The sequence below is a fragment of the Teleopsis dalmanni genome, chromosome 2 (genome assembly GCF_002237135.1).
Source record: "Teleopsis dalmanni isolate 2A chromosome 2, ASM223713v2, whole genome shotgun sequence".
In the NCBI taxonomy this organism is placed as follows: domain Eukaryota; kingdom Metazoa; phylum Arthropoda; class Insecta; order Diptera; family Diopsidae; genus Teleopsis; species Teleopsis dalmanni.
This window is the reverse complement of record NC_051847.1, coordinates 164,447,469-164,458,564: the sequence shown is the minus strand read 5'-3', so window position 1 is coordinate 164,458,564 and position 11,096 is coordinate 164,447,469. Positions and strand designations below refer to the sequence as shown.

Sequence of the window (11,096 nt, the reverse complement as noted above, 5' to 3'; positions counted from 1 at the left end):
AAGAATGGAACTAATACCTTAATCTGAACATTAATCTATTCATAACTATAAGTCATTATCATCATTTAGCATTACAGTATGTGACGAACCTTATGTTATGTGTAGGCTCTTGTTGTTAAATCGATTAGTATACAACTTTTCACACAATATCCATACAAAACCCATATAAAAATACACTAACTGGGTTTGATAAGTCTACGTTTAAACATAGTATCAGATTAGACTAACTACCAAAATTTATAACTTTTTAGAACTGACGAGTTAAGCACATTTTATTTTATGAACAACTAGTTAAACAAGTTTAATGTCATGCATTTGTCAGTATAGGAATGTGTTCAGGCACATATTTAAATTAAAACACCACAGAGTTGTGTTACATTAAAGCTTACTAAACATGGCTATTTAATCAAGTAATAAATTTAACTTTACTGGTGCCTAGTTAAAGCCAAGTTTTAGCAATTTTTAATTTTAATTTTCTCTGTCAAATACATACCAATTTCCTCAATACTATATAGCAGACAGACAGGTTTCAGACACGATCAGTTTACAAATGTCTTACGATTGAATATATATATATTGATTTAGATGTTAAAAGAAACATTCAATTTAATTAGGAATACATTAATCCTGTTAATGCTTAAATAAGAAGTCTAAGTTTAACACATATAGCCTTATGTGAGGGATTACCATAGTTTAAGTAAACTTTAATCCAGCATCTGTCAAAGAAGTTGTTAAATTTTCACTGAAGCAGAAGCGCTACACCTTTGAAGATCGTTTGTATTGCAAAAGTTATTTATCTTTCCCGATAGAAAGATAGGTAACTATCAGTAGAGTACGATTATATATCGTATATAGTTGGTAATTCATAATATTTCGATACACATCTCTAATGGAATAGACATTTCATTTTTTTTTTGTTTGATTAAACCTTTTCATTCAATGAAAAATAGTTTTAATTATCTACAGTTTAATATGAGAACGAATGTAATTTTGAGCAACTTTACTACCCTTTATGCTGATACAGCTTACTTCTTGAAATATCAAATTGCAAACTTTTTCATTCACTATTCTAAAAAACAAAAAAAAATATCTACGCCAAAAAATATAAACTATTTTAATGTTGATTATACAAAAATCATTAACAACAAGAAGACATGCAAGGGGTGATAGTTCTCAACTAAAATTTTCCAACTTTAAATACTGATATCTCGAGAAGTAAGCTGTGTTGCCACATCCCCTAATGTAAAAGGTTGCTCAAAATAGCTGCCTTTACTAAAATCGTTCTTAAAAGAGTACACATGTGACTCCAAAAATTTTAAATATGATCGTTTCAATCATCTTAATTCAATGCATTTCGATGATTAATTCAATGCATCATAGATCCGCAACAGTTAATATCTACTTATCGAAGACATGAAATTTAATCACATATAACACCTTCTGATGAAATTCTTTCACTACTCACCCATATACTTTAAGTGTCTTTGAAATATTATTACCTATTTAAGAACATTTACGTAAATAAATTATATACAATTTAATTAAAAATGCATTTAAAATTATCGATTGATGTTTTTATCGTATATCGATACATACATAAAAGATAAATAAAAGTCGAATTTTTCAACTAAATTAAGCAAACTAATTCTTTTTGCATGTTTTGTAACTAAAAATCAACATTTATATTATTTATAATTAATAAAATACATATTAATTTAAACCTCGTAAAATCGTTATTGTATGTATATGTGCTAGTATGTATTTAGTTCCTATGTATATAAAGATAAATATATATGTTTATCTTCCAATATTTTTGTGTTATGCATGCGTTTTTTTATCTGGCATCATCTAAAACTACATCTTCAATAGTAATTTTCAATATCCAATTTAAAGAGTAGCTAAATTAAGTAATTTAAATAAATTATGGAATTGTTATTTAGTAATAAAAACTAACACAAATGAGAAAGAAGAAGAAAAAAAAAATGTAATTTGAAAGTTATAATACCAACAAAAAACAAAAAAAAAAATAAGTATTAATTTATTTATAATTTATATTTTTTTATTTTTAACAATTCCATGATTAATTTCGTAAGCTAAAAAAATTTTAATTATTTAAAAAAATTTTAAAAGTTGCTAACTAAATGTTTTTATTTATTTTTGTTTCATTCGTTTCTGATTAAAAAAAAAAAAACTAAATTATGTTTGCGATAAAACAACTTCATCACGGTCATTTCCTTGCTTTATCATCCCAAAATCGAACTTAACAACTACAACTGCTCCCATTTTACTTTATGGAATAACAATTCTCAAACTGTGTATTCGTCCAAATCACAAATGTGTCCGTCCAAAATATTTAATAATAACAAAATTATTATTTTTACATTGCTTGGCAATCAAACGTTTCATTTAATACCGAATTTCTTAATCTAATTTGTTAATTATTTTATTTCGTATTTTTGTTTACTTTCTGTTATGTTTTAAATCTTATTTTGTTATATATATTTCCACGTTTGTTGCTATTTTCAAAAACAAAAAAAAAAATATTTTATTTGCTTTTCAATATTTTTCTCCAATACGAAATCAAAACAAACAATATTGACACAAAAACAATTTCCTACCGACATTTTCAACACTATAACCACAATACTAACATTAAACCCAAATTTCCTTATCTCAATCCTGTTCCCAAAAAATAATGAACGCACCCAAACACTAAAAATTAATAAATAGCCCGTTGAATCCTTATCCGATGATTTCCTATTCCCAATGACCACATCCCGTTTATCGTATGCATCAAGTCCTGAATCTGATTTGGAATTAAGTCCTGGGCCATCAGCATCATTGTCACTAGGCAATTTACCACAATTGGTTAAATCGAGCTCAGATCCATCGATTGCAACTAATCAGGATAACTTGGATAGGGATAGAGACATAATTGGTGAAGGATTACCACCTCCATATACGGTAAGAGGCCAACAAATACTTCAAACAATACACAAAATCATTAGAAAATTATTAATATAACATGAGTATTTACATTTAATATGCATAATATATTACATAAGTTTATTAAATATATAATATGTAATCATTTAACATAATATACCTAATAATATCTATATTGGTTATAACATAATTATTAATATTTTTTAACTGCATGTGCTGAACTTAATATATGTTATAAACGTTGCTTATAATTAAATATGTTAATTAATATAAGGAACCAGAAAAATAGCAGTTATCAATAAATTGATCAATATTTATAATTTTTATGAATAACTTAATTAAAATATGTATTCATATGATTCAATATCACGATCATCTTAATAGGCTCAGTTAATGAAGTCCGATATACTTATACTCAGCACTTATCAAATCAATTCGTTATTAGTCAATTTATACCATACTTACATTATCTCATATGTGAAATCGACCATATTGTTGAATTAATTATCTATTTTGTAAGAGTAAATATTTATAATTATATTTAATTCGCAAATTACATAGAACTTTTAACAATTGTTAATAGTTGATTAATAAAAAAAAATATAAAACGTCACTATATCCTGGGCTGCTCCGAATCATCCTTAACAATATTAATACAGTTCACACTTTGTCTACAACTATTTTAAAGTAGCCGGTATAAATTTCCTTGAAATAGATTTCTAATTAAAACTTGAAACACCTGGCTTTAATTCTGTAAACCACTTCTTAGAACCTCAATTTTATTTATAATTTATCTAATATGGAGTAACCGATACTAGTTTGTTTAGACAATAAAAATTTCAAACATGCGGTTACAATCTCAAAAAGGAATAAAGTGAAAGATACTAATTTCTCACCCTGCCACATAAATAATCAACATATTAGAGACTTACATTTAACAGTAATTTAAAGTTATTGAAAGTCAAGGCAATCAGTTTTCAAGTCTGAATTTGGAAAATATAGTTTTAAACTCTGTAAGGTTTTTTACTTAATACAATCCCCATACCTAATAATACACTATATTCCAAAGTGGAATGAGTTTTAGTTTCCAAATCAGTTTTGATGAGATTTGTATAACTTTATTCAGTGATATCTATTTAACATCCGTAAAAATAGTTGAATCCAATTTTATTTAAAGTGGTTACTGTCTTGAAGGTTTAAAACTACAGTGTTCTAAAAAATACACGTGTCAAGATAATTTGCCTTTAAACGCCCCATTGGAAATTCCAAGAAATATCCGCCGACACTAATTGAAGTTATGTGTTTGGCCTAATTTTCCTTTAGTAAGAAGTGAAGCCCGTCTGCTGATCCATGGGTCACAGCACCCGATGTGAATAAGCAAGTCCACGCCAAATGAAAGTAAAATTCAATCATTTTACCCGCTTCAGTTTGGGTACTAACCACAGCCACCACGATACTGCCAACCTCAATCGGTTAGGATAGCCAAAGCTGCGAGCACCTGACTCCCGTGGTACCAGATTTATACTTCCAGTCAGGTGTCACAAGTGAAGACACTCACTTACTACCATTCAGACTCCAAACAGTGTCGGAATGGCTCCGGGATATTAGTCGTCTCTTATGACAGGCATGCCTTACCTCATTCATGGTTTTTATACAATTTCATTTTTTGCATTCTCTTATATTCCCGACTAAAATGGATAGCATCTAATATATCGATTTTCAAACTTTAATTTGAATGACATAGTTTTTAACTCTTAAATTTTTTTCACTACATTTAATCCTCCCACCTTATTACGATCCAAATAAAAATCAGTTATGCTTTCAAATCGAGTTTGATATGATTTGCATATTCCATATAATAATAGTCATTTTAAATCCACAATAATAATGAGTTGTTTAAATTTACCATCACTTACAGTTTAACAGTTCACTAACAATCTAGAACTACTGGCTTGCTGAATTTGCATATCCGGAATGTTCCTAAATCCCAATGATCTGTCTCTTTCTTAGGCTTCTTTTTTTGCGTGTTCACAGGATTTCACATTTAAATGTTAAATTATAATAACTGAATAAATTAAATATCTTTAAAAAATCCATTAATCAAAAAGACTCTCAAGACTGACTGCCATCACTTATCATCTTGAAACTGAACTGAATAGCAGCTACAAATATGGGCTGTTCCTTAGGAATGTTTGATTAATTTGGGAGATAATTTTTTGTTCTAACTGTAATATATATAATAGAATAACGGTTAGATAATATATATCTAACCGTAAAAGCCTAATTAAACGTTGCCAATTTAACTAAATAATATTTATAATTTCAAACGTTTCTGTTCATATTTTTTAGTCCCGGTTCCAAAGTTTGCATTATAGAACTTTCTTTTAGAATTTCTACATGCATATTATAGTTATTTACATTAATAAATTTCAGTTTTTTAATAGGATTATACATAACTGTTGTATTCTATATAAAAGATAATTTAAGTTAAGATTTATATAATTTGATATTTAAAAATTTAATAATATTTACATATTATAAGTATACAACACTTATTATGAATACTTATTTGTTATTCAAGTGATACTAATAAAATTTTTAATTTCTTATATCCAAACACATTCACTTTTAATCAAAATCTATAGATTCCGTATGAACATTCCGCTAATCCACCACCAAATCGACGCCAAACAATAGACTCTAGTAAATATGCTGGCTACATACCACCAGGCACAAATATGTTAGGTGGTTCGTCTGATCCGTCGACACCCTCTACACGCCCACAATCACTTTATGGTATAAATGCACCTGATTTGCCACCACGCATAGATCGCCAATCAAAACCCGGACCTGGTGAAATGCAACCACCTTCTCGTACAAATAGTTCTGGTGGAACTTTAGGACGTTCAGCGCAAGAACGCTTATTTGGAAAACCCATTGTTAATGATGATGTACAAGCTGAATATATATCACGCAATGCTTTAGCAACAGATTCAATAGATCGCCAACAACATGCTTCGTTGGAGCGGCAAGCACGCTTGAATGCTGCTACAATGGGTAGCTCAACTGGTTTACCTGGTAGTAAAGGCTCAATGCCTAATAGTTCCCAGCAAAATGGTTCCAGTTATGATAGCGTATCAAGTTATGATTCGTACAACACATCTCAGCTAACGATGCAAAATTTGGGCAGACTTGGGCCAAATGCTCCCGACGATCTCAAGTCAGTACCAAATGCAAAGTATGTATTAAATTTTAATTTTCTTTTATTTTCTTTTTTTTTTTTTGTGTTGTTAATTTGATAATTTAATAATTATTTATAATTTTTTATTAACTACTTTATTGTTTTTTTTTTTGTAAATAGTGGCCGTCCTTTACCACCTGCTGGTATGAACTCACAGGCACCGGAATATGCACGTAGCACACATGATCACCGTAACTTTGTAGGTGCGAATGACTTAAATCGGCAAAGCAGTCCTGGTAGACCACAATATCATGATATAAACTCGGCGAGGAATATAGGTATGGAAATAAAATATATCTTCTTGTTTATGAATTGTAGATTAGAACTGAACAAGGAAGTATGTTCAGTGAGTAAAGAAACATAAACAAAAATAATGAATCTTCGGTTTAATTTTGTTGGATTATACAGGTTGTTTATATACGAAGTAATATTTTTCAAATTTAGATTTGTTGGTAGTAGTGTATAAGCAAACTTTATATACTTACAAAATTATTATAAAATTGTTTTAATAATAACTTATTTAATTAATTTAATAATTCGAAAATTATTTTATTTATTTATATTGCATATAAATAAATATGCAATATCTTTATTGTAATTATCTTTATTCATACATTTTTCTTGTTACCTTTAGATCCACGAAATGGACCACCTCAACGCCCTTCAAATTTGGGTCTCGAAGGCAGCCCCCGTAAGCCATTAATGGAAACAAAAACTGATTATGGAAAGTACAGGTACGATAACTCTGACATATTTATTTTTTGTATAAACAATTTCTTGCAATATTATTAACAAATTTAAATTAAGTGTAAATAAATAAATAAATAATTATCCATATTTTCTTTTATTTTTATTGAAAATAACTGCATGCCAACAAAATAAAAATATATATAAAATATAAAAATGTAACTATAACCATTTCCATATAACCATAAATCCATAATGTCATATATATAATTGCTGTCTCAATTGTATGGTTATTGTAATTATCCTTAAAGATACCGCTCACATATACGTCCTGTACATTTGCATTATCAACGCACAACTGCCAAACCCATAGCGGCGCCTCGTAAACTGCTTAGAAACATGAATGACGTTACACTTAGCAATACTGGCTTCATACCTGACCGAACTATTAATGCCCAATCGGGTCCAAAACTGATGCGCCCATCTGTGCAAAATATATCGGTTTACGACACACTCGTTTGAATTTTTAGACATGTTTTTATAGTAAAATTCTCTATAATCTATACAAGAATTCAAAAGAGCTTGCGTTAAAACTTTTAAGTCCCATTGTCTAATTGTATATGTGCTTCCCCTAAATGTTATGTGCTCGTGCGTTTACTTATTCTACAAATATTTTGTACTGTACATATTAAAATAAAAACGAACTAATTTATAATTGTAATATTAATAAAAACGAATTAAATAAAAATATTTTAATTTGTACATTATTTTTTAAATATACTTTTATTTTGTTTCACCTTATACTCATATCTTTTTTCATGTTTATTTATGTGTCTGTGTATGTTATATTTTTTATGTAAAAAACGCACTTCACCTATATCCTCACGCAAACCAAAAAATAAAATAATTTAAATCAAAAAATAATATGATGGACTTACAAAATCGCTGAATCGGGAAATCGCTTTACCTTAAGCAGTCGAAACAATTCTGCCTCTCAAGCTGATTACAGTAAATTGCCGAAGAATCCACAAATGGTTGTGCCACCACCAAATATCAATGGTAGCAACAACAATGCTGCAACAAATGGTAACAACGGTGGACCCTTTAAACCAGTGCCGCCACCAAAGCCCAAAAATTATCGACCACCAATACAAGGTGGTACTGGTGCTGGCAATGGCAATGCAAATTGGGAAAATGGCGTAAGTTTTTATTGCAAGAAAATATTTAATTGATTTAAATAAATATATAATTTTTCTTTAGGAACCTGGCTCACCACGTTCACCCAACGGCTTTTATTATCCACCTACACCATCACATCATCATTACTCACAACAAACACCTGGTTCACCACATCATGGTCCTAATAATAACATACAACCCACCTATGGCACCAACAGCAATTATAGTCAACAACCACAATATCCACCTACAAATGGTTACAATGGCAGTAATCACCACTATAATGGCGGCAGCGGCACTGGTCCATATATTGCACCACATCGTGGCATGCCACCACCTATTGGTAAGTGGTGGTAATAATATCCGTTAAATGAAGTCCAGTCTGATAAAAACAAATACAAAAATAAGACAAATCACTTTGAGCCAATGGCTTTAAGTTCTATTATTAAGTTTTACTATGGTAATTTCAATATATACTGAGAAGTAATTTACTACTCATAAAAAAATGTTACTAATTATGAACGTAGAAGAATTTAGTAGTTAAGGTAATATTAATTATCGCATATAGTATAATATTGTAGTTAAATTTCATGTAACATGTAAATATCATAATATGTTATGATATGATTATGTTATGATATTAACATAATATCATTATCAGGGTACTTTTGAAAAAAAATCGTAGTTAGTAGTAAAACTTCAAAAATTAATTTCATTCAAATAAATGAAAAGCAAGCATTGGTATACTTGAGTTCGGTTCCAAGAACGACCGAGTCTACTTTATGGAACCACTTGTCGTTATCGACGACTACGTGTCGACGACTACGACACCTCCCAAAGATACTACACAAACAGTTCCCAGCAGGCTACAACAACAATTACATTTCATCTTCATTGCGTATTAGACAGCTTTTAATGACATCTCCAGATTTCGAACTCTGTATGACGTAATTGAAAATCTATGATTCAAGCTAATCAAGTCTTAATACATTATATTTAAACAATATTACAATTTAGTATTTTGATAGTGTGCTCCGCAGCCCCATTTGCATTTTTAAATTTTTTTTCTGTTCTAGAAGTAAAAGATCTGTGCAAAATAAAAACAAAAAACGTTGATTTATAACTTGATATTTAATAAAATAAAAACAGAAAAGTTTAAAAATTCTTAAATTTTCAAACGAAGCAACAATTCTATACTAACCGGACACATAATTCTGAAAGACTTTATAAAACTAATAACGTAGTGGGATAATAAAATTCCTTTGGCAACTTAAAAACTCGTCTACAAACTAGATATCCAGCACTTAATACGACCACATCTCTATCAACCGCTTTTTTATTTTTTACCGTTAAGAAACCAGGATCTATGAGTAATACCATGATACCAACCAGTTCAACCTCATTAAAGTTAATAAAACAAGAATTAATAAAATGTTACTTATTTGTTATATATTTATTTCAAATAAATATTGTAATTAAGCTTTAGTTTATTATATATTAATATATTTAAGTAGTTCCATTAAGTATATATTAGAAGTACTATAAAAAAAGATTTATTAATTTAGTATTAGAGTAGTAATTTTTTGTATCTCCACCAACTTTTTAGAACAGCCATTGTGTAAATTATATTTTTTGAAGTACTAAATTTTTTAATATATTAAAAAATTTTTTTAACTAATAGGTAATCTTCCACCACATACGCCAGAACGGCATGCTCTGGACTTAGCAGGCAGTCGTGAACAACGGGGCTCAGCATTCGAACTATATCGTAAACCACAAATCGGTACAGCAGGGCACCATCATAACATGAGGTAAGTGATTTTTTAACTTCAAGTATATTCATAAAATCAAAATGAATATTTTAAAAAAATTAATAAAATATTAAACAAGTAAAATATTTTGTTATAGAAATTTTCATAGTACACAGTCTTTTCCCAAAACATTTGTCTCCCAACTCAATACAAATCTGACTTTTTCGATTTCTCTTTCTATTATATATATTCCCCCAAATTTTAATTATTTTGTGTTAACGAAAAATGTTTTTATTTTTGTTTATTAATTAATTATACTATGAACGCATAATCATTGAAAAAAAAAATTAAATAAGAAAATTTTAAAATCATACATTAATTCATGAAACTCTCATTACATTTTCGTATGGTTAAAGGCCATTGTATTTTTTGTTATCAACTTAAAACCCTTTGGATTTTTTCTATATATAATATATACAAAAACAAAAAATAAATTATCATTTAACGCACATAAACGCACAAAATCTCAATTTTGTTGTAAATAAAATAAATAAAATTTTTGCTGTATTTTGCAATAACCAAAAGGAAAAATTTAACAGAAATTTTTTAACATTAAAAAAAAAATTTATTTATTTTAAATTAAAAATAAATTAATATGGAATAAAATTAATAAAGATTAATTTAATAAAATAAAAATAAAACATTTTTCGGGTCAACTTCCGATTTTAAACTAAACTTAAAACTTTTCTTATAAATTAATTACTTTAAGAAATACAATTTCCTTTTAGATTTTAAACTTTTAGATTTTCGAACTAATTTTTATATAACAAAAATTATTATTTAATATAAGAAATAACAATCATAACGTTAAGGTTTTGGGTACGATTTTGCGTTACTCGTAGAGTTTTCTTAAAAAAATATATATATAATATTTTTTTTATAAACAAACCAATAACAAATGGTTAATTTACTAAAAAATGTTTATATTAAAAACAAAAATCTTTTATATAAGAAATCATATATTCTTTTACTTTAATAAATATTTCAAATTGGTGATCGGTTTAAAATTTAAAACAAATATAAATAAAGCTTTCCTTAAATTGGTATTTGCAAAATCAAATGATAATATATAACATTTTTCTATATAGCATATTATATTTTTTAAATTTATAACAAATTGAGAAAGCATTATATTGTGCGTGAGTGTGTTATTTTATAAAACCTAATATATTATTTATTGTCTTAATTAAATATCAAGAAAAATATAATACTTGTTATTTTTTTTTTATATT

General features: G+C 28.0%; 1 protein-coding gene across 1 annotated transcript; it reads left to right on the top strand.

Annotated features, from left to right (window-relative positions):
• The first annotated feature begins 2,541 nt into the window (after positions 1-2,541).
• On the top strand, positions 2,542-9,868 carry LOC119682604 (atrophin-1-like). Its single transcript, XM_038096087.1, has 7 exons — positions 2,542-2,964; positions 5,592-6,184; positions 6,308-6,465; positions 6,822-6,921; positions 7,851-8,073; positions 8,135-8,396; positions 9,735-9,868. Exons 1-7 carry the CDS (start codon positions 2,767-2,769, stop codon positions 9,866-9,868), a joined length of 1,668 nt encoding a protein of 555 aa, XP_037952015.1. The 5' UTR covers positions 2,542-2,766.
• The last annotated feature ends 1,228 nt before the right edge of the window (positions 9,869-11,096 follow it).

Coding starts and splice junctions, on each gene's coding strand:
- LOC119682604 (XM_038096087.1), top strand. CDS start 2,767: ATGACCACATCCCGTTTATCGTATGCATCAAGTCCTGAATCTGATTTG. Junction 6,185..6,307: donor AAGTCAGTACCAAATGCAAA/GTATGTATTAAA, acceptor TTTTGTAAATAG/TGGCCGTCCTTTACCACCTG. Junction 6,466..6,821: donor AAACTCGGCGAGGAATATAG/GTATGGAAATAA, acceptor TGTTACCTTTAG/ATCCACGAAATGGACCACCT.